A 23,361-nucleotide genomic window follows, 5' to 3' on the forward strand; every position below is an offset into this window, starting at 1 on the left:
GCAATTCACTGACAGCTTTACTTGCAAATTCCCTCTCTGCACAGCTCATGCTAAGAACCTTAATATTGCTGCAGATTCAGAAAGGGGATTTCCAGCAAGCATTAGGAAAATTAAACTTCTCAAGAGCTGTCTCAATCTGACAAGCTATTTCTAGCTCTTCAAAGTATGGTAAATGAAAATATTAAAATGGGGGATGGGGAGGTGGTAGTAAGCAATTGATGAATTATGGCTAGAAAGGAGGGCAGCATAAGCGTGTTTCACACATATATAAGGCACACATATGTATATATATACACACACACAAATACAAGAATATGCATTGAGGCTTTCTGCTACCTTATAACAGAAAATGATAATCTCTCACCCTTTGCTTCCACACAAAGCAGCAGATAACACTAATGAGTGGGGCATTCCCAGGCTGTTTACACCTCATGAAGCCAGAAACAGCAGGTTTTATTGCTGTTCTCTTCCCGACAAAATATACACCATGTTCCAGCTAAGCCCCCTTTGCTCCTTCCCCCCCCCCCCCCCCCCCCTCCTCTTTCTCTTTTTCGTCCCCTACAGAGCTTTCAAGCCTACACCCCAAGCAGAGAAGCTGTTTATAGCCCAGGCCATTGCTGGGTGAGAAGCTGAACCAGGTTTTCAAGATGTAAAGGTGTGACTCTGAAGGAGGAGAGAGTGATGCTATGTTTTTAGGAGGAATAAAGCAGCATAATTTAGCTGGTACCAAATACTTCTGCACTCTGGAATGGCTCTGGCTCCAAAACCTTGACATTTCCCCTGGTTTAAGGCCTGGTTTGAGTCATGGTGCTTTGCTTGTCTGTCTGTCTGTCTGCTCTGCCTCTCTGCTGCCACTTTGCAGCAACCACCCCCAGCAGCCTAACAAATCACATTAAATTGGGCTAGAAGAGCATCCTCTTCAATTACAGCCCCTCATCATGGGTGCTTTAGGAGTAGGGGACACAGTTTCTGTACTAGAGCACAGGACAAAGCAATTAGAAAAGCTGATTAAAATCCTATTGCTCTTCAGGGGCTGGTGTGATCATGTGAGGGCTGTGCCCTGAGATGGAAAAAACCTTTCTGACCTCACAGCCTGTCAAAAAATGCTGGTTCAGCCCTCTGAACTGGTCTTGCAAAAGACACATTATGGAGTGCTGCGTTAAAGCTACTGTCAAGGATATGCAGAGCGCTGGGTACAGAGTTAGGTCTGATCAATACTGGGGACTTCTCAGCATTACAAAATATTTTGCATTAATACATGCAGCCTGATACTATGTAAGGGAGAAACATAAAAGGGACTTATGTGACCTTGGTATCCTGACTGGCGGAGCAGAAGGGAATGCCAAATGCTAAGAGCAATGCTATTGATTAGACCTGAGAGGGAGAACTGGTGAAAGAAAGCAGTACAAAGTTATTAATGGCAGAGAGGAGCACAGTGATTTGGGTTTTTGGCTTGCTGACAACAGGATAGCAAATGGGTGCCCCCAGTCAGTGAGACAAAGGATTTACTGGAGAAACAGGGAGGCCTGAGATGTATCTGTATTGGTGGGAGAATCCCACCAGGAGCAGAACACAGGGATACAGATTATCCTGGGGGAAGAAGAAATCCAGGAGCATCTGGGGCACCAGCAACATTGCCCTCCCCCAAAGAGCACAGCCCCATGGTGCAGCAGTGCAGGCAGGGCATGGTCCTGCAGCCTTTAAGCAAGCAATCCAAAAGGTGCAATAGAGAAAGCAGAGGAACACAGATTATCAGTACAAGAAGAACTGAAGCTCTTGGGGACCTGTCTAGAGCCTGCTGTTAAGCTCACACTTCTCTACTGATACCCAGTGAGATACCCAACAGCTTGGGCAGCCACAGGCAAAGGTAGGTGGTGATACCTATCAGATGTGCAATGGGATCTCATGGCACAGCACAGGGTAAAAGAAGGGATCATCAGAGGCACTTCTGACTTTGATGGCTGTCTGAAAGGAAGTTCCTCTGTGCTTGGCTGCTGAACATCACCATGCAGACATGCAGCTGAGGCTCTCAGGACCAGCTCCTCACACTGGCCTCTATAAGGCTGAGATACAAACACACAAGAGCAGATGGGGGATAAGCTGCAGTGAAAATCTGCCACTGGACAGCCTTCTGCTGAAGGCAGCTGGCCACATCCAGTGTGTGCTAAGATAAGCACTGCTCATGGAGAATATAGTCCCTTTACTCCCATCCTTATTTCTCCTCCACTCTGCTCATCTGTGCTTACAGAGTTCAACAAAATGTTGAAAATGGGACTCTTAGTCATCATTGCATGCTTCTATCATCAAGGCTGAGCAGTAAAGCTCTTTGGATTGTTTTTTAGGTCATTAACATGTTAACTGAGTGTAGTAAGCTCTAATTTAATTATTAGGAATTAAAGTCTGAACATGAATAACCAAATTCCTCATTACACTTAAAAATTGCAGCTTTCTGTTGCTGGCAATATTGGTTCGAGTACTCAGGTACCAAATATCAAGCCACTGTCAGTGTGCCAGCACAGCATCAATCAGAGTTAGAGAAGCATCTGTGACTGCAGAAGGGGAATGCAACAAGAGGCCTCATTTGCACCCACTGAAACAAGGGAACAAGTTAAGTTCTGGAAGACATTGCAAACAACTGTGGTTCAGTACTGAACGTGTGCCTCCAGGCTCCAGGGGCTGTTTTAAGGAGGCAGATGCAGAAACTTGTCGTATGTAATCTACCAGCCACCTTTATAATGTGACAGGAATTTCTTAATGAGCATTGGCAGTACATACAAACAGAGCAGCAGAGCTGCTTCTCCAGCCATTAATGTTACATACGTGGGCTGCTTAATTTGCTGCTTCTCACAGAGCTGTCGTAGGAAGCCTGCATAATGAAGGATTTGTTGACAGAGGTCTTCATATCAAATCAGCAAAAAGGTAGAAAATGATCCAGTTTTAGGCATACTTGCTTGACTCATGTAACCTTGGCCCTCCTAACACTCCTGATTATGGGCATGATGTACCAGGCATTCTGCTTTTCTCAGGCCCTTATTGCTGCAACTTTTGAACTTCATCTGCTAAAGCTTTCACCAAGAAGCCAAGCAGCATACTCACACATTTCACAGGAAAGAGGCATTATCTATGCCTGAGGATGATGATGGCTGTTGGAGACCAAACACACCTTCAGGAAGGTGTTTAAGTATGTGCCTGTTGCCAAGTGCTCAAGCAGACCATTCTGAGAGTTTTCTAACAGTAAGAAGTGAAACGGAAACAGAACACAAATCTTATCTCCTCAGTACTTTTTTAAGTGATATCCTGACTTGTTTTAGACCTCTCTTCTACCTGTTCCCAAGAGGCAGCTCATTCTGGGGCCAGATATGGCAGTGAAGAACAGTCAGTCCTACTACCCCTGTGTGGGGAGCTCAGGTTGGCACTGTCTAACTCTCCTGCAAGACACAGGCCTCTCCTACTTCAGTTACATTTTCTTGCATATTTCTGATAGTATGGGATGGGAGTATCATAGAACTGATTTTATATAGTAGCTGTACTACCGGTAGCATCACTGCAGTACCCTAACACTGTGCATGGACAGGATACGGTACTACAATAAACACATAGAAATACGTGACAGAGCTCCTGAGCTTTCAAGGACTAAATAAATTCATCTCAGAGGGATTTTTTTTCCATGTCTGAGGCATTTTCTAAACACATCATTTGACAGCAATAGCTCCTTGCCCAAGTTAATTCCTCAGTGATGCTCACTGGACTTTGCTTGATCAATACATACAGGAGTCCAACCGACACTCTCTTAAATGACACATGAAAAACTCCTCTAAGTTATAGTACACAAGTCTTTCAGCTCCTGCTAAGGATCTTCCATAATGAAGCAGCCCCATAGACCACAGGGGAATGACAGCAGAGAGTTTTGGAGAAGCTGAATATATAGAACCAAATCAAAGCATCTCCTGTGTGCTCATTTCACTTACATCTCATTTATTATGGAAACTATGTGTGAAAGTAGTTTCTAGAGCTAATCAATGCAGGTTGCACATCGATTTAATACCTATTTCGCTTTTTCAAGTCACTTACCTCCATAGAACTCAAGTTCCAAAGTAATCGTTTAGCTGCACTGCTCACTTTGAATTCACTGGTGTATTAATGCAGCTTGCTCTAAACCACTGTATATTTAAGACTGCTGAAGGGGAAGCTCTTAAAATGAAAGAAGACAGGAAAGAACCAGCTTACCTGATTTATAGGACAATTGAGTTTCTACTCCAGATTGCATTCATGCATAACATCTCTAAAACAAAAGAGCCAAATTGCATCAGATACATTTGCTGTTGTTAACATGCCTGTATCAGTCTATCAGTCTAGGTACTCACACAGAAAGAGACTCAAACATGAAAATAAAGAGACAACTGAAAAAAAAAACAAAAAGGAAAAGTATTAATAACACTTACAGGAGACTTCTTGCTGTCAGCAGGGCTCTTTATCAGGCTCAAGAGATTGCCCATGGGAACCACAGCTGCAAACTGTTACATGTAAGGACCATCTAAACACCATCACTGCTTTTATAATGGGGAACAAGGTAGCCTCCTTCATTTGCTAATGGGATTCTTGCCTGAAACACAACCTTTTCCTTCTTGAGATGCCCCAGAAGCTCTCACTTAAAAGTATGTACCCTGTACTGTAAGAAAAGTGAATATATGCAAATACCCCCTATCAGCAGATGATAGGTAGATACACACCTATCTGTACAGATACAATATTAGCAGATTGATTTAAAGTGTTTGCTGGCATACAGATAGCCACAATTCACTCTGGCTTCTCCTTGAGTAGAGCTCAGGATCCTGTTCAGTGACTGATACATTAAAAGGTGTGGGGGGAGTGATGCCTCTTCCTAGTTTTGTCAGAGACTGCCTATGATACTTTGAGCAAATCACTTAACCTTTGTGTTCTTTGTGTCAATAAGGAATCTGCCCTGCCCAGAGCACTCTGAGATCTATGGACAAAGAGCACCGTAAATACTATGTATTATTTATAGTATTGCCCTATGGATAATAGCAAGCTACAGCTGCTAGAGACAGCAGGGACCTCTGAGCAAGCAAAAAGGCATAAATCTGAATGTCAGTATCCTTAGCATTGTAGCTGGCGGCTGTTTTGTCCTAGGAGAACATTTTGGTGGTTTGTGCTACCAGATGAACTTGCTGTTAGTTCCTCATGCTCCCCAGAGGCAGCTAACACAGAAATCTGGATTTACCATAGCAGCTCATTGGTAAAGCAATTCTGACAGCCTGCTCCCAGTGTGGCTTGTACCTGCTCTTTCCAAAGGAGAAAGATTGGCCATGCAGTGATGCTTCTGCAAGACAACCTTGCTTGCATGCACGCATCAGACTGCCAGCTGAGATTTGGCCACTTCTACCCTGACCTCCACATTGCTTAGGGGAAGTCTCTGTGGACACAATGTAGTGATGTGTAAAAAGCACCCAAAATAGCTCTGGAATTGGAGGCAAATGGGCTGGAATACTGCTGAACCTGCTGGGAGGCTGCAGGGCTTTGCTACAGCACTAAGGCTGCTTCCCTCACCTGAGAGCTCATCCAGAGCTAGGGTGGGCCCTGCACTGTGCTGTCCTCACTGCCGCACTTTGTCCTTGAGCTTGCATAGCACTGAGTAATCCAGGCTTTGGCGAGAGGTGCTGAAAGACCATCTGACATGCAAGTACTGAGCTCCAAACTTTTGGGCACATTTGCACTATTTATACCAACTTACTCTATTAAATTTGTCATCGAAGGCATTTAGCCAAATGTGGATCTTCCCAACAGCACCAAAACCAGAAACTCACATATCAGGCTTTCAGGCTACAAATATGCATGTGGATTTATTTGCAAATAGTTTCAAATCTTGGAAGGGTGACTCAGTGCGAACACATTTGTAGCACAAGGTGTTGTTCAAGTTACACCTTCTCCCTCCAACACTGCACTGCAACACTGTGACTAGATTGTGCCATGAACCTTAATTGACCCGTTCATCAAAGGACAAGTCTCCATGCTGTTGCCAGTCTCTTTCAGGGTAAATGTTCTGACAGTGAAAAGAAAGAGATGTTCAGAATAGGAAAAAAAATGAAGCCACTAAAATGCAAATTTTATTCACAGTTGGCATGTTTATAAATATATATATATTACATTCTTACAATCTACAGTACATTCTATATATAGAGGGATTCAATCTAAGTGTTTGTGGGAGGGTGGGTGCGTATTAAACTGAGCAACCTAGATTCAATGACAGGAGACTTAATAATAAAAGGAGGGCAAGGGCTCACTATTGAAAATAAAGGGAAACTTCATTTTAGTTAGTGCTTTGGCACTTTGCTAGTGGTCACTGGAGACTGCTTTTGGACCTCACAAAATGTCATGGTTTTAGGGCTGGAGGGCACATTGGATTCAAAGAGTAATCACTGAAATCCCACCATATGTACATCCTTATCAGAGGAAAGCAAAAGATAATCATCACCTCTGGGAGAAACAAATGTTATCTACCAAGTTTAGCTGTTCAGGCTTCAGTGTTGAATGTGCAGCACTCCTCTGTGACCTTCCAGTGCTCTCTAAATGTGCTGAGCAGGGGTCTAAAGAAGCATGAACAGAGGGAACAGAACAACCCGACCTCTCCCAGGGAAGGGGATGGACAACGAGGCAATTGCTGTTGGTGTCCAAGTTCAGCACAAGCTACACTTACTCAAGACAGTGGCCAACTTTGGTACATGACAGCCTGTAAAGCAAGTACCAGCGTGGTACCAAGATGTCTGTGCTTGGCAAGAGCACATTGTGAAGAAGCAAGTGTGCATGGAAGGGAAGGAGGAAACCACGTGCTTCCAAAGTTGACTGATGGTAGTAAGTGCCCTCAGGATAACAGATGGGGAGTGCTCTAGGGAAATGGCTGGGAATACAAATTTGAAATAGGACAATCAAATAAAGTGGGCTTCTAAAAATAGCTTGTTCTCTCAAACTTTCCAAAACAGACCTTCCTTTGTATGAGCGATAGTCTGAGTATAGATAACAGCTTCTATTTTACAAATTAAGAAATACTGAAAATTGGCTGGCAAAGTTCATTACCTTGGCATCTACTTAAAAAGAGAGTTTCAGTTTTAACTGTATATGTGTATCCCTTCTCAGTGCTTGGGAGGCAAACATGCTGGTTTGTAAACAGCCCAGTTACTCCTTTTCCCCCCTCCAGATTCTTTGGAAAACCCTGACTTTTCTGGGAGCTGCTCTGCTCACACTGTTGGTTTTTTGTCAGCTTTGAATTTATGTTCATGAATGGCCATTCTCTGCATGTGGCTTGGCTGACACGCTCTCTGTGTGGATCTATTTATTCTGAGACCAATTTTTTGCTTTTAACCAAAGCTTGCAATATTGAACAGCAGACCTGTGTGAACTGGAGTTTGTTATATTTATTGATTTCCTGGGAAAGCTCAGAGAATGAGACCGTATTATTTTGCTAAGGTTTTGTTTTTTCATGTTACCATGCATCAAAAACCCTCACACATCTCTCCCTTCCATGTCTGAGCACAGAGAAGGCTTGCATTCTACAAGCTGTCCAAGATCTCTGCTCTCCCAGTTGCTTTTGGGTGGCTTCTTGGGGCTCCATTGGGATATTATCCACCAGCTGGTTTGTGTTATCAATACAACATTTTGCCCCACTACCCAAAATTAAAGGCAGAAGGTGAGTGAAAAACAAACCAAACAAAAAGAGTCTTTTGTGTCTCATTACACATTTTCATGTAATCTCTCCATATAGTTTTTGAGTTCTTTGCACTCCCCCAGGTCCATATCCTGGCAGACCCATTTAATGTCATCCTCACTGTTCATCAAGATTGAGTTGACAGTTGGACACCCATCATCAGAGGAGATGGTGGTAAAGGTGGTGAATTTAACCCGTTTCCTCTTAGAGGTAGGAGAAGTAGTTGGTTCACTTTTCTGTTCTTTCCCTTCAGTGAATGTGGACTCAGTAGACCTGAAAGACTGTCCATTAATATTTTTGGTGGCATTTGTGTTGAGGAGATATTTGCTCTCTTCATAGTCCACTCCTCTGTCAATGGCTGTGATACGTTCATCTTGTTGGGATGAGAAATTTATGTGGTTCTCCAGAAGTTCTGTCCTGTTGCTCAGCCCAACCCAGTCATGAGAGTGGCTCATGCCTTCTTGCTCTTCAAAGGGAACTTGTTTGTTTCTGTACTTCAAAGCAAAAGTGACACAATTGATAAGGAAAACCAGAATTGCCAGGCAAAAGACTCCCAGGAGAGCATACATCCCTATCTCCAGGTCACTGAGACCCCTAGGTGTCTGGATTAGGTCATTCTCTTCCAAGTCTCCATTGCTTCTTGGCAAATCCACCTGCGCAGGGAAGCTCGTGAAGTCTATTGGGATGTTCTGCAGATGGCTGTCATCATCCAGGAGGCTTTCTCTGTCTTCTTTTTTACTTAAAATAGACCTTTGAGTGGTGGTTCCTTTGCCTTGCTCATGGCCCATTGAGGAGCTGTAATACTGGCCATCTCGCTCCTGAGAAGTAGTTTTCTGACGCCGGTCACTGGCATGATTTTCTAGGTGGACACCAGCACCTCTGTGTTTACTGTCACTGATGTTGGGGTTGGCATCACTCTGCCCAAACTTGACTTTAATGCTCCCACTTCCAACAGCTAGGATGCTCTTTCTTTTGGATTTCTGGCATGATTCACTGATCACCATCTCTACCTTCACCAGTGTCCCCTGGCCTTCTGTCTCAGCAGCAATCACAGGCCACTTGAATTTGGGGTCATGGTGAACGGAAACCACCTTCTCATCCAGAGATGTAGCTGACAAGGAGAAGTCTTTGGAGTCATAAATATCCAGGGGCATGACAGATCCATCACTGAACTGGATCCAGCAGCTGATGGCTGCTTCCTATAATATATAAAACAATACATGCATACGCAGAATAAACATTGAGGGAAATACGTTCTGCCCGGGTCTATTCCCTCCTCCTCTCAAGAGCCATATACCACTTATAACCAGAAAAGAAGAAAAAGGGAGAGCAGTAAAATTAATATCTTGCCAAGATGTGAAGAGAAATGCTAGGCTAAAACACTCACTGATAATAAGATTTGTTTCCCCAAAGGTGCTTAAAGGAGCTATATCCCCTGGGCTCTGAAGAATCTAATTCAGCACCATAATAAATTGCATGTCAGAAAGCATTACCAGTGACTGAGATCATTTACTATTGTATATTTAAATGAAAAAAAATTACATTATTTCTAAACTGCTTAAAATACAAAGTCTCCTCTTATTACGCATAACACATGTTAAAAAATACCTCATATAGCAAGCAGGTCTATGCATGGCTCCATACCTGCAGTTCTTGATTTTTGTTTCTCAAATTAAATAAGCCTTTTGTACAAGCAGAGGAAACTAATCTTTAGGAAATAGCCAGGGTGATTTTCACACTTGTTAACAATTAAAAGCAATACAATAATGAGGTTTAATCTCGTGTCACAGCAATGCAGGCTGTGTATTTCAGAGTGCGTGGAGGCTTACTGCGTCTAAGTGGGTCAAACCTGAGTACTAATTACCTATTGCACATGTGTAATGGTGCAGCATCCCTGGGAACCTTGACTTTTGGTTGCTAACTTGAAACATTTTAAAGTATCCTTAGATCTCAGAAAACAAGTGCTCACCCATTTCTGAAAATCAGGTCCCATACGGACTCTCAAGTGGCCATAGAAATGGCCATTCAAAATTGACATGCATACAGAGAACAAATATATAGCATTGTCTTTTAAATTGTTTCTAGCACATCGTCATTCACCTGTTCAGATCATGGAGAATAAGCCCCCAGTCTTTTGAGATTGTATTGTGCATAATCTATTGGCCTGATTCTGAAATCCTTAGAGCTACAAAGCTCCCCATGCTTCAATGGGAGATTTGCTTCTGTCTCTATTTCAGGACAGGGCCCTAAGACTTTGCTGACACTGTTATAAATCCCAGCTTTGTGTTTATTAATCTTTGGATGTTTCTTGAAGGCCGCAGAGAATTTGTGTCATCAACTTTCATCCTCCCACTGTGTTGCTTAAACCTGCATAATCATTTAATAATTTTGCTTTGCTTTGGTTATAGGGACTGTGCTTGGAAAATCATTTATTAAGCAATGGAATGAATCAGATGCCTTTCAAAATTAAGTCATCCCTTAAGGGTGTAAGGAGCACATCTTCCTCGCTGGTGTAATTCTGATCCAATGCTGCTCTGAATGTACCCCAGCATCCAAAGAGGGATTCATCTACACTCCATTTCTGGGAACTGAAATGTCAGTGCTGGGCAGCTTACTGGGACTAAATGCCATCAACCCCAGCTTTTGAGCTGATTTCAAGGTATTTTGTTTAACTCCCTCATGTCAGCAATGGATTAGCTCACTCATCTTTTTTCGAGCAGCCTGGCATTGATTTTTTAACTCCCTGGAAGACTATAGGAGCCTGATTTTTATCACCCTATAAAGACAGCAGCTCTGCATTATTTCTCACCCTGCTTCCCAAGGATAAGACCCTATGATGAATTAAAGCATCTCAACAGTTGGCCAGATTTCAAACGTGCATGTCACGATCATTTACCTTTAAAGCTCAGAACATGTTTAAGTGTTAAGAGCCCAGTGCATCCTTGATGAATATCTGAGACTGATGGATTTGGGTTGGAAAAAAAGTTAAAATTTCAAATGTAGACAGAAGCACAAAGACAAATATCAAGCAGGGACTGATGGGGACATTTCAAAGTCCAAAACCCCTTGGTGGCAGTTGGCTCCCTAGTACAGGAATTAAGAATAACATGGGGAAAAAAATCAGTTTATGAAATCACAAATCAGGAAATGAGTCAATGATGCTGATTCATATTCTAGGGTTGGAATGAAAGGGATGTTTCCCAACTTCTTGAAATGCTCACAGAAAGCAACTAATGGAGTTAGCCATAAGGCATTACACTTCCTCATTTAAAGATGGGCTTAAAGGATTGATTTTGATACCTGTGGTGGGAAGCTGAACTTGTCAACTTAGCTGCCTGTATGTCGTATGATCTAGTAGATGTTGGATGGGACAGAAAGGGGGTGTGTGTAAGGAGACTGCTGTTGCTTAATTATGACACACCATTGAGTTTCATGTGTTATTTATAGGATGCAGCCATGACAGATGGGGGATGCCTGTTTGTTGACTGGGGTTTTTCAGACATAGTGCCATTTTTCTGAGTTCTTTGTTTTTCTCTAAGGGCACCTGGTGGCTTTAAATAAAAAGTGCCCATAAGAAAAATGTTTTATTAGCACAGTATTAGTAAAAATCTGCTTGATTCCATCAGCTTTTAATGTCAGATATATTGAATCAGGGTGGTGTCCTCCCACAATACAGTACATGTGGGCAATAGTACCTGCTTTGGAGACTGGAGCAGCTCTTGTGCTACTGCAGTAGCAAAGATAGCCTTATTGCTTCCTGGACTGAGCTGCAGAGAAAGTGACAATCCAGTCACCAGCTGCACTCCCAGGTCAGTTATTGTCACCTTCTCATCCAGAACTGTCACTGTTTTCTCAGCCAAGATAGCATCTGAAAGGGGGGACAGTATCTGCAAAGAAGAATCAAAGTTAGCAACAGCCATTTTGCATAGGCACCAAGCAAACCATCTACACAGAGTTGCTCTTAGAATTACTCTTAGCAGACAGACATTATTAAAATATGATTAAAAAATGACTAGTCACATTCTGTAACTCTTCTGCAATAATAGGGTGCTTATAACAGCTTTTACCAGCTTAATTGTAATCAGCTATTCCATTTGCCTCTGCAATATGCTAACCACATGTGCTTCAGATGTATTAACTATTTGTAAATGTAATCTTTATATGAAATGCAATTATTTTATAAGTGATTGTAGGTTTAGGTAGCATATATATAATGCAATCTGCAGATTTATATAAAATCCATTGAATAAATGACATTTATTTCTATCCTATAGAAATAAAGGCTAATCTATTGCTACAATAAGCACTCACGGTATTGCAATCAAAACTGACAGAGAAAACTTGTTTTGGTTAAAAAAACGTGCAGGGAGGTCAGTGCACTGATACCTGACATCCAAAGGTGCCCATTAGGAAGCAAGCTGAATTTGATGATCCATACAAGGTACCACACATATTTGAAGCAGTTTACAAGAAGCCTTTGAACGTAACTGCCTTTCAGGGTGTTTTCCCTCAGACTTTCCCCAGCTTTATGTGCATCTCCTGGAGCACTGAGGTCCCACAGCTTTAGAAAGTCATTCACAAAATCTTAACAGATTTTGCAGAAAGTCAAGAATTTGGATCCCACTTCTCCAGGCCTGACCACCTCCATGACTGACAGTGCGGTGGTTGTTCGCTGGTCTGACAGCCGGAGATGAGGAGCATGCTTGGACAGTTAGATTTTTTACCCTGTTCTAGTGCCTGTTAACACCCTTTCTAATTCGTAACCTCTCTCTTATTTTTAATTAATCCCTCTTATTTTTTCCTTCTCTTCTGGAACTCCCTTTTCTAGGCTGCTATTTCTTTCCACAGCATGTGAAAAGCTGCCAATGAGGTGATGCATAGGTGAGTTACTGTGCACCATAGTATCTCACTATGGGTGTTACTTCAGACATAACACCCATATGTTATTCTAGAGTGAGTTACTCCAGAGTGGGGACACTAAGGTACAGCCACATATATAGTGGTACTCACAGGCAATAGTCTTAGCCATATTGGCTGAAACTGCTGAAACTAAATCTGCACCCCTGGAGAATATAACATAGTTGTCACTCTCAGTCAGTGTTCTGAACATCATTCTAGAAGTGCAAATGATTATTATTGCTTTGTGCATATTCTGAAATATATATTCTGTAACACATGCCTTGAGCTTGCCAGGTGTGCAGGGATCTGATCTGAGGGGATTTATATTCCAGTCTCAGATCCTCAACCAGCACTAGTTATTTTTTATTTTCCCTTTGCTCTGTCAATGTAGGCTTTGAGAAGACTGAGCTGTTTCATCAGCTGCACTGTGATAGCCTGTGTGATAGCTCCAGGTTCAGAAACACCCTTAGACAAAATTAACCAGAACTTCAATCTACATTACTTTGGGGCACAAGATAAAAAAACCACATCTCTTTGTGTCCCAGTCCTTGCTGCAATTCTGCTCCATTCTGTTGCTAATGCAAGAAGCTGCTGTACACCTTAGCTCCCACAGTGGTGGGTTAACAGAGGAAAAGGGATAAGTAAGTAATTTTCCCTACCTGAATCGTTGTCATTCCAAGCTCCTGCCCAATCAAAACCTGTCCGTCCTGCAGCTTAGCGATTCTTGGCTCCTCCACCTGCATGAAGTCACTCACCAGGTCGGTAATGTCAATCTGCCAGTCAGAACCCAGTAAACAGTTCAGCTGGCCACCAGGGTCTGAGGCTTCAGCTACAAACTGTGTGAGGACTCGCACCATTGCATGCTGGTACTGAAGAGCACAGCCTCTTCCCTTGCGTTCATCCTCTTCTTCGTCATCGCTGTCCCTGGCTGGTCTGGTAGGACACCACAAATGAAAAACTAAGTTGAAACTGGTGCTAGGAGTTGCCTCAGCAAGGGGTCTTTGCCCCCTTCGGTTGCATTGCTGAAGTTGCTTCCTTCAGTGCAGCTGAAGTCAGCCAGGTTCCCCCACTTTAATCCTATTTTCCTTGTTCATAACTGAGACCTGTAGGCTGCCTAGATCTCCAAAACAGCTGCTGAAATCACCCACTGGCCTGCTAACTCTAGTACCATACTGTCCTCTCCAAATATCTCTCAGTATTTTCCATGTTAAGTCCTTTCAGGACCTTCCACTTTTTTTCTTTCTGGATCTTTTCATAAACATCTTTGTGTTGCCATGGGAATCTCCTCTTCCTGTGTGCCATTCAGGTTGAAATCATGTCTCCATCGAGATCCCCATCTCTTTGCTGTGATATTAACAGAATCCTGGTACTAAATGATGTCTTCATAGGTAGGTGGGAATAGCAAGTACCCACTTTATCAATTTGTTCTTAATAATACTGACAACAGACATAAACAATCTAGATCTGCCTACGTCCATCCTCTGCCTTGTCATTCACAAACCTGAGGGCATGAACAGAATCTTTAAAACTCTAGTTACCAGTGTCCTGACTCCAAGACACTGATCAGTGCCACTGGACCTTACAGTGATGTGAAACAAGTATGTACTACTTGTGATCATTGACAATGAATAAAGTAAATGGCAGGACCTGTGAACCAGGCTGCAGAATGACCAGCCTTGCCAGAGCTGGTCCTTGTTGATGTCTTCCTGCTGCCTGATGGCAAATCCTGCCTAACTTGACCAACTGGCTCTTCCCATCCTAATCACTAGCACTACACAAGGAAACTGATTTCCAATGTAGGATCATGCAACCTGCATCTTTATTTCCCTCGTAAGTCTACTGCAGGAGCCTATTGAATAAATGTCTGCTTGACCTTCAAATTTACACTGGAATTGCATTAATGCCAAATAAGCATGTTCAGATCCGCTGGCCCTGACAGGATTTTGGCACGTGCACATCCCAGAATGAACATCCTCTAATGAAACCTACCTCTTATTAGAGATGATAGGGACTCTCCACCCCTTGATCTGATTTAGTTCTGTGTCGGAGACCTCTATCTGCAGCGGGAGACGAGGAACCCAGACTGTCATTTCTAAAGGGGCACTCAGATGCTGGTAAGTGAAATTAACTATGACATTCACTTTGCCTTTCATTTCCTTCCCATTGACAAAGACATAGTCACATCTGTCAGAAACCTGAAGAAAGGAGAAAGAACAAGAAATTAGTGAGTCTCTTCACAAATTATAAAGTACATCACATGCTGGGAAAGTGACTGGGAGAAAGCAAAAGGATATAGCTTTAAAGTAGTTCCAAGTTCAGAGGACATCTAGAAAAAACAAAAAAGGTGACTGGCATGACCCCTTAACAACCTGTATAATCTGGCATGATTTTAAAAGGCAGGCTTTTTCTGCTATAAACATTTTCTAGTGTGCAGCCCAAAGAATACCACATACCCATGAGGAGGAAAAGGTAACTGCCCGTATACAAAACCGAGTAGGGAATGGGTTTTTCTAGTCAAACCCAAATCAGGACAAAAGGTTCTTCAGGAGTCCCATTATATGCGCCAGGGCATGGGCTGGTCACATCAACCAGAAACCAGTCACAGGGAAGAACTCACTGATGCCCAGTGGTGTTCACTGATGCCAAACACCACCTCAGCTGCAAGCCTGACACAAGTCTTACACAATGTTCTGCTCAAGCTGCTCCTGATGTCATTTTATTTATTACCTGCAGTTTTGGACATCAATATTGCCAAGAGTTACTAAATCTCACTCAAGCAATTTAGCAGCTATTGCAAGTACCTAGGTGAGCTGACAGGACCTGTTCATTACAGCTGGTTAAAATATATGAGTAAATGTACACATCTAATAATTTATTAACTACCACTTTACCGTGCTGATGATCTGAAGGAATGATCTATTAAAAGTCTGAACTCTTTTCATAATCTATTACCATCCAGATCTTCTATTCCATTCTGTAAATGTATTTAATACTTCTAACTCCAGAATGCATAGTCTCATCCCCATCAGAATTTAATGCCATTTTCTCCTTTTCTGTTTGAATACTAAATGAATTTAAATCATATTTAAATATCACCAGCTTTCGTATGATAATTCGCATTCCTAATATTATTATCTTTAAACAACAACAACCCCCCTTACAGACAGATCCACTGCAAATCCATTTCCTTCCTTGCTTGTCTGGGCACAGGTTATGTTCCAAAAAAGGTTATTGTGACTCTTGCAATGTCTCTCTTGCAAGTAATGGGTGTTTTAAGGTCAATATCTTAGAGTAGCCATTGGTTTCAGCAGGAAGGTAAGGAATTTATTCACAGGCAGAATTATGGTTTTGGGGATTTTCTCACGTTCAGCATATTTTACATTAGCTCTGAACAGCTCCTGTGAGGATCCAGTCTCATTGTATTACACAGAAATAAAACCTAGTTGCTTCAAAAAAGCCTCAGAGCATGTGGCTGTGCAATGCAGGGAAAGGACCTCACAGCAGGCAGCTGAGGACAGACAAATCCTGCTCCAGCTGGGGCCTGTGGCACTGCTCTAATATCTGCTTCATCATAGTGTTAATCCAAACTGGCCTGAGCTGAGGAAGAAGAAACTCTGCAAAACTCCATGAGAAGCTCCATAAGCATAAGGCATAAGCACATTTCCCTTCTGGGAGCAGCATGTCTGGGCAGCAGCATGAGAGCAGACGTTATTCATGCATCCTTGCAGAAGGCACACTAATTTAAGTGTAGTCTTTTCAGGGTGAGAACTACATCATACTTCCCACCTGCAAGGTCTAACAGTCTGTCTGATGAGCAGGAAGTCAGAAGACCTTCAGGCAGTACCTGGTACATTTTCCCCTTCTCCCCCACCATGGGGTACTTTGGTAAGTGAAAATTGTCTGTTCCTTGCTGGCACTGCATTTATCCCTGTTACCTTTTTGTGTTTTACGTGTTCTCCTCAGACCAGACAACTCTCCAATGCACTAATAACCCCTGTCTACTGCTTCCTACCTCCCTTGTTTCACTGGGATGCCAGTGAGAATTAAAACCGGGCAGAGCCTCAAAGTGCTGATTTCCACATGAGAGGCAACAGATCAAACCTGGAGGCAAAGTGGCCCTGAGGAAAACATTTTGACTGGGAGCTGATTGCCCCGAGGTCCTTCACCTGTCTCTGTGCTCTGCAAGCTGCACCATACCTACAAGTGAATGGCCTGAAGACAGGCATTAACTTTAGTGGTGCATGAGGCTAGGTAATTGCTTTCAGTGTGACTTCCTCATCACCTCTGCTTCCAGCTAGCAAACCTCATATTCTTGAATATTAGCTGGTTAACACATCAGGCAATTAAATGTCTTCCATGGGTGATGAACCTAGGACTGAAAGCATTTCCTAGTGATCTGAGGTAACAGGTAAACTGTTTTGCAGTATGAAAACCACAGTTGGGGGATGTTTCCAAACACTGCAGAGAAGAGGGCTGAGCCCTGGGAGCCCTCTCCCAAGCAGACCCCTTCAGCCTCCCCTGCATGTCTCTGCTCTGCACTGAGCAGTGGCTTTTAAAGCATCCACAGATAACACAGGGGGAATTTGGCTGTCGTTTTTATTAGACTGTGTGTGTGTGAAGAGAAGCACATAGGGACTGGAAAAAGGCTGAGACTCTCCCATCTAACAGAGGTAATTGCTGTATTATGCTAGCAAGAGATGGGAATCAGACTCTCAGATTTTAAATTCATTAAAGCTCAAGCAATAGCAAGAGAAAGAATATTTGGCAGGCAAACAGATCTCAGTTCCAATTTTATCAGGGTATACTACAGAAAAAGAGAGTTAAAAAAAGAATCCGTCCCTGAAAACCTACTATATGAATGATTCAATAAATACCATGACCTTGTGCTTTCAGGATTATGATTTATAAAACAAACTGATGGTCACAAAAAGAATGACTACACTTGGGATACCCATTTCTACTGTTTTCCTTTCTGTAAGGGGAGATGGCAACAACTATGAGCTCATTCGGTTCCCAGCCAGCTCTTCACTATTTGAATGAATAAGCATCACTGTTCACTGCAGTTTGCATGCAGTCCTAACAGAGGAACAGCAAAACATGGTGCAGAGTACAGTACATTCTTGTAAATCAGGCCAGAACATTCAGAAACAGGTCATCAATAGAAAGGCAGATCAGCCATGTCTGTGTTACTACAGACACATCTGAACAATCTATCTTTCATCACAAGAGAAAGACTAAAAACTAAGTTTGTCCATCTCCTTTGAGTTTTCTAAGCTGTTTGTTGGAAATGAGTGAATATTTAGTGAAATGAGTTTGGTGGGACTCAGCTGAGCCTCCGCAGGACAGATCTGCACATGAGCACAGACCATCCATCGCAGCTCAGCAGCTGGGCAGTCCTCAGGGCTGACACAGGTGGAGAGAGTGATGAGCTCCTCTTCTCACACCTTCTCCATGTTAATGGTGATGGGGGCAGCACAGAGAAGCTTCTGCTGTCACTGCCTTTTCTGAGCCCGTGTCTCCTTTTCAGCCTGTAATGGATTTCAATTCCTTGCTATGTCAAACAGCTCCTTTTCTTTAGTGTTGGTTCTCATAAACAGCCTTTAAGTACCAGCCCTCCTCTCTGCTCTCCAGTCCTCGCTTTCCACGACTCACCACACACAACAGCAATGGCTGCGGTTCAACTTTATTAAACGCATGAATGGAGCCACTGCACATACCCTTGGATGCGTGTGCGAGCCAAAGAAAGGGCCTGTACTAAATCAACAACAGCTCCCCGACAGTGAGCTATTAAGGGAATTATGGGGTTGCAAAAGCTTGGTCTCCACAGTGACAGGTTTCAGAGAACTATTAAACACATTATAAAATGCAAGAGGGGAACTACAAAGGGCTGGAGCAAGGTGGGCAATTTGTGGGGAAAAACAACTTGTTTTCTTTCCAAACTCCAGCAATCCCACCTGTATCTCCTTTTCCTTTCCTCCTGCCTTTGAGTATTGGTATCTCAGGGATGGCAACTCAGTTTTCAGTGAAGGTGACAAGGGTTCAAGAGCAAAAGAGTAGATTTTCATTTACTGCTAATGTAGTGCTGGGATATACCTCTCTGTGTTGTGACCACTATAATTCAAAGGCATTATAATGCCATTAAGCCCTTCTGGTGCTGTGCTCCCTTGCTGAAGCCTTTCTGGGCTTTCTGTCACTGGAGCTTTTCACACAACCATGCTGAGCTGACATTAATTAAGGGAAGCTGTACTTAGTGCTCACAAGATGCTCCAGAAATCCTCTCAATACAGGGGACTTTTATCTCTTGAGGGAACTGGGATTTCAATGGCTTTTTTGGGGCATGAACTTGGTAGGTTATAAAAGTACTTTGGGTTTCGTTTGGCTCCTGCAGCTCCACCTCTTTTTCGGTGAAGAGCTCAGACAGCTTTCTCTGAGTCACATACACGTATCTCATCTCCCTGGACCAGGGCAGCAGAGGGCAGAGGCCCATTCCTTGCTGCCAGCACAGCACAGAATTAGGAATTAGATTTCTAAGTGCACCATATCTGTACCGAACACGTGGTTTCTGGCAAACTGGGTGTTGAGTTCAATCATCACTGCTATACAATGTGCAAAGTGGAGTATTTCAAGTGAGCTCAGCATTGCATTTAATTCAAACCCTTAGTCCTACTGTCAGAAGTGGGAATAGAGTTAAGTCACTGCTGCCTCCTTCCACAAAATCCTCACTGTAAATTCCTTCAGCAACTTTCTACATGGGGTACCCCACAACTGAGCCCAAAACTCAGCTGATCACTTTGCAACTGTGAAAATGATGCGGCTGTGTCATTTTAACACAGGATTGTTTCCTTGGGAAATACTGACTGGAAAAGAAGAGGGGCATTGCTGCTCCAAGTCATATTTTTATAATATAAAACTTTTTAAACAATAAAATACTATTTTATAATAAAACTTTTTAATGTTTACTTTTAAAGCCTGTTTGTGTTATTTGAAAAGAAGTCAGCTCTGTCCTTTAAAGCATCCCACATTCTGTACGTTCTTCAGGTGTGATCACAAGCAAAAGAAATTGTTTTTTATTGATTCCTCTTATTTTATTTCACCATTTGCTAGACTATCTGTGGAACAAAACGCTAAATGCTTTGAAGTCCTGTATTAGCAGGATTTCAGCCAGCCTAGGAAAAAAGCAATAAAGACCCTCATAAATCACACACAATCCATATCACACTTACCTCCTGGCATCCAGTTCTCCAGTGAACATTATTCCCATCCCTTTCCTAAAAGGATTTTACTGCTTTTCCCATTACCCTTTTGCAGAGGCTATATATGGTAGATATGAATCTGTGTGGCTGACTATTCCTTTGGTCCCATAAACCCATGTTAGCTCTGGGCTGAATAGAATCCAAAGATCTAATGGGAGGGAGGGTACATCGTAACTCCCAGAAGAGTTACCCAGTATTCCACTGTTAGCTCTCAGAAATAGCTTTAATAGTCTTTTCACACCAAATTATCATCATTAAATTCCCATAGGATAATGGTAAAACCCTCACAGGAAACTGCTTTTCTGCTGCAGTAATTCTGTAGAACTCTTACAAAGTCATAGCTAATAGGTCTTTGAAAATAAGATGCACCTAGAGCAGTTCTGGTTTCGGCATTTCAAGTGTGGCCTATTAGGAAAGTGTCTAATATTTCTATGTAAAATATGTACTTCAAAAACACTCTGGGACTCTGGTCCCCTGTGCATGTTCTGTAAGTGATCCTTCCCCCATACAAGCATTCTTCTTTTATATTATACGCTTCAAACAAAGCCCTGCCACCTTGGCAAGCTCATGGGATTTCCTCTGATTTAGCACTGAACACATTTTCCTTGGTCTACCAGCATAAATGGTGATATTTAGTAACGTAAGTTATGTTAATGAGCCCTGCCTAAATCACTGCTGTCAGAAGAAGAATGGGGGAGTCTCTTATAACCATTAAAATTGAATGAGGAGGGAAATAAATAAGCAAAACCAGCTCATTTGAGCTATAAAAGACTCCAGAACACAAGCTGTGTACCAAGGTACAAAAGGATGAGGCCATTATTAGCTCTATAAGTTACTTATAAATGACTCGGGGGAGGCGGAGTCACCTTTAATCACCTGCACTTAACCCGCAGTGTTGGAGTGAGATTTGTTACTGTGATAACTGAATCCAGCCTGAAATGATGCAAGGCAGAGATAAATTACTGTAATATAACAAAGAAGCAACGCAGGGAGTCAATCAGCCCTAAGCCCACTATATGTTCCAAAAAGTGACCTCGGATTCTCTGAGTACCTCCAGTTTGAGAAATATCTGTCCTCAGACCTGATGACAGCAGCAGAGCTGTTAACTACCCTGGATGCTGTTGGAATAGGAACAACCACTGAACAGCTGCTCTTGAGGAACAATTAAAGCACCTCCTGTGTTGCAGAGAAAAAAAGAAGATTTGTAATTTTCCCCCCAGGAAGAAACAGTAAAGGCAAATGGGTATCACAACAGGTTTAGGAATGCTCTTCCCATTCCTCAGTCAGTGACTTGTATGTTCACCCTGCTGAACATCTCAAGCCAGGCTGCTCCACAGCTGCTGAAAGGGGAATGACTTGTCTTGAACCCTAATGACTGGATTCCAGAGAGTAAATCTAGCATCACCTTGACAGCTTTCCTCATGCAGGGCAATGTACACTGCATAAGGTCTTCTTAATTGTAAATATTTTGAATTTTGACTGTAAGTACTGAAGTATCTGCCAAAATAATTGCTAAACAACGAGCTGCATTCACAAGGCTTTATACCTCATCATCCCTTTACACTGGTTCTCTGCTCTGCGGAAAGGTTTTGCCTCCTCCCTTTATACTGGTTCTCTGCTCTGTGCAGAAAGGTTGTGCCTCCTTTAGAGGATGTGAGAAGTGACACACCTGAACTCTATAGAGTCAGAAAAAACAGAGGGTGCTCTCAGGTTTGAAAGTCCCCATCTTCAAAGCATCCACACTTTCCTGCAGTGTTTTTCCTAATGCAGCATGACACCAAAAAATGCTGTGATCCACATCTGTATCTGCTTTTTGACCCAGAGACAAACATCTCCCTTAGTTTCTAAGGGTCTTAAGAGCTTATCTCCTGTTAGGCATCTCCATAGTGTCATCATGGAAACACACCTAGCACTGCTCCAGAGGAAGTTCAGCAATAAATAGATATTAGCAGAGACCTGTGCAAGTGAAAAATGTTTTTTTACTGCACTTACCCACCTGAAGCACATCATAGTGGATACTGATTAAGAGAACTGTGATACAAATTAATTTATATTAAATTCTTTGGTTTGTTCTATAGCTTTATGGCAAACATCAATATATTACCCTCAGCAAAATGCACCTGAGTGCAATATGTAATGGCACGTTTCAAAAGGACTTACAATTCTGGGCAAACATTTAATTCTAGCTGCAAGTTAAATACTTACTTTGTGAAGTTATGGATCTGACACAATGTTTGCAGTGTGTTGGTGTTACCAACTGAGAAATCCCCTCATTGAAAGTTTCTCCTCAGGAATCACCTTTTGGGTTTTTAGACCGAGATTTGGTGAGTGAGATTTTGGTGGATTTTTCCCTTCCATATAGCTTTTGCACTCATTTCCACAGTAAGAACAGTTAAATTTATCTCTATGCAGTGGATCTGCACAGAATCCATACATTTGTCAAGGATGTAGTAAGAGAAGAGCAGTTGCCCCGCAGTCATTTGCAGACACACCATTAAACCCCCTTACACACCATGCCTAAGTACCTGCCTAGCGAATAACTGCTGTCTGGAAAGAGTTTCATTTCATCCTTGTCCCCAGTCTGCCACGATGCATAGGACAGCCAGGAGCCACGTGGGATGACATGCTCCCAGAGCACATGGGACTCTCCTATGGGACAGGGAGGAGAGGAGGAGGATGAATACTTCATTTCATGAAGGCTTTCAAGACACCTACATTTGGTTTCATTTCTGGGTCACAAAATGAGTTTTCATTTCAATTTCAAATGATTAAAACTACGTAAAGATACCATAACATCAAGAAAAAAATGTTATTTTAAAATGAAAAATCAAAACACTTCCTTTTGGAAATGTCAAAATAAGATCTTTTTTTGACACAACAGGAACCTGCTAGCATCCTTTTCTTCCCTTTTCTGTCAGAGACTAAATTCCTGGGAAATCAGCATAATTTCATGAAGCTGTTTTACAGAGCTACAAATCTGACTGAATATATTGTGCCAAATTTTCCCCAATAAGCCATAATCAACTGGGGCCACAAATCAAAACAAAACCTTCACAATGAAACTCTGCTCAATTAAAATCCAATCATATGAAACCTGGAGTACCTTTAGCGCAATGAATAGTGCTATTCTCATCTGCAGACAGGAAAGTAAAGGCATGGAACAGGCTTTCTCAAAGCCTGGGATTAATTCCCAACTCCATCACACACTTACTAGATGACTGTGTGTAATTTATTGAGACATATTCTCAAGGATATTGAAGTGTTATCTCCCACTAAACTCAAGGGGAGTTTGGTGGTTAAATCTCTTTAAGAATCTGGGCTTTAATCTCCCTTTGATGTATTTGTAAAATGAGGATACTATCCCCTTGTTTTACAGGGATTTTGCAAAGCTTAATCTAAAGGGAACAAGAGTGAGCTCAGGTGCTGGGGTTACACAAGTGCATCTTTCTCTTGCTTGGAATTTGTCTGTAGTTAGAGGACAATCCTTCA

At 42.3% G+C, this 23,361-nt stretch overlaps 1 protein-coding gene across 1 annotated transcript in view; it reads right to left on the reverse strand.

Moving 5' to 3' along the window:
* Positions 1 to 6,150: 6,150 nt before the first annotated feature.
* The window catches only part of TMEM132D (transmembrane protein 132D), a 182,248-nt gene continuing 165,037 nt past the window's right edge, over positions 6,151 to 23,361 (reverse strand). The window contains exons 5-8 of the mRNA XM_034068653.1: positions 14,609 to 14,814; positions 13,279 to 13,552; positions 11,416 to 11,607; positions 6,151 to 8,919 (exon numbers count right to left, since the gene is read on the reverse strand). Coding sequence (XP_033924544.1) covers positions 7,747 to 8,919; positions 11,416 to 11,607; positions 13,279 to 13,552; positions 14,609 to 14,814 — 1,845 coding nt within the window. The 3' untranslated portion in view covers positions 6,151 to 7,746. The remainder of the gene's footprint in view (positions 8,920 to 11,415; positions 11,608 to 13,278; positions 13,553 to 14,608; positions 14,815 to 23,361) is intronic.

The sequence above is a fragment of the Melopsittacus undulatus genome, chromosome 12 (genome assembly GCF_012275295.1).
Source record: "Melopsittacus undulatus isolate bMelUnd1 chromosome 12, bMelUnd1.mat.Z, whole genome shotgun sequence".
Taxonomy (NCBI): Eukaryota; Metazoa; Chordata; class Aves; order Psittaciformes; family Psittaculidae; genus Melopsittacus; species Melopsittacus undulatus.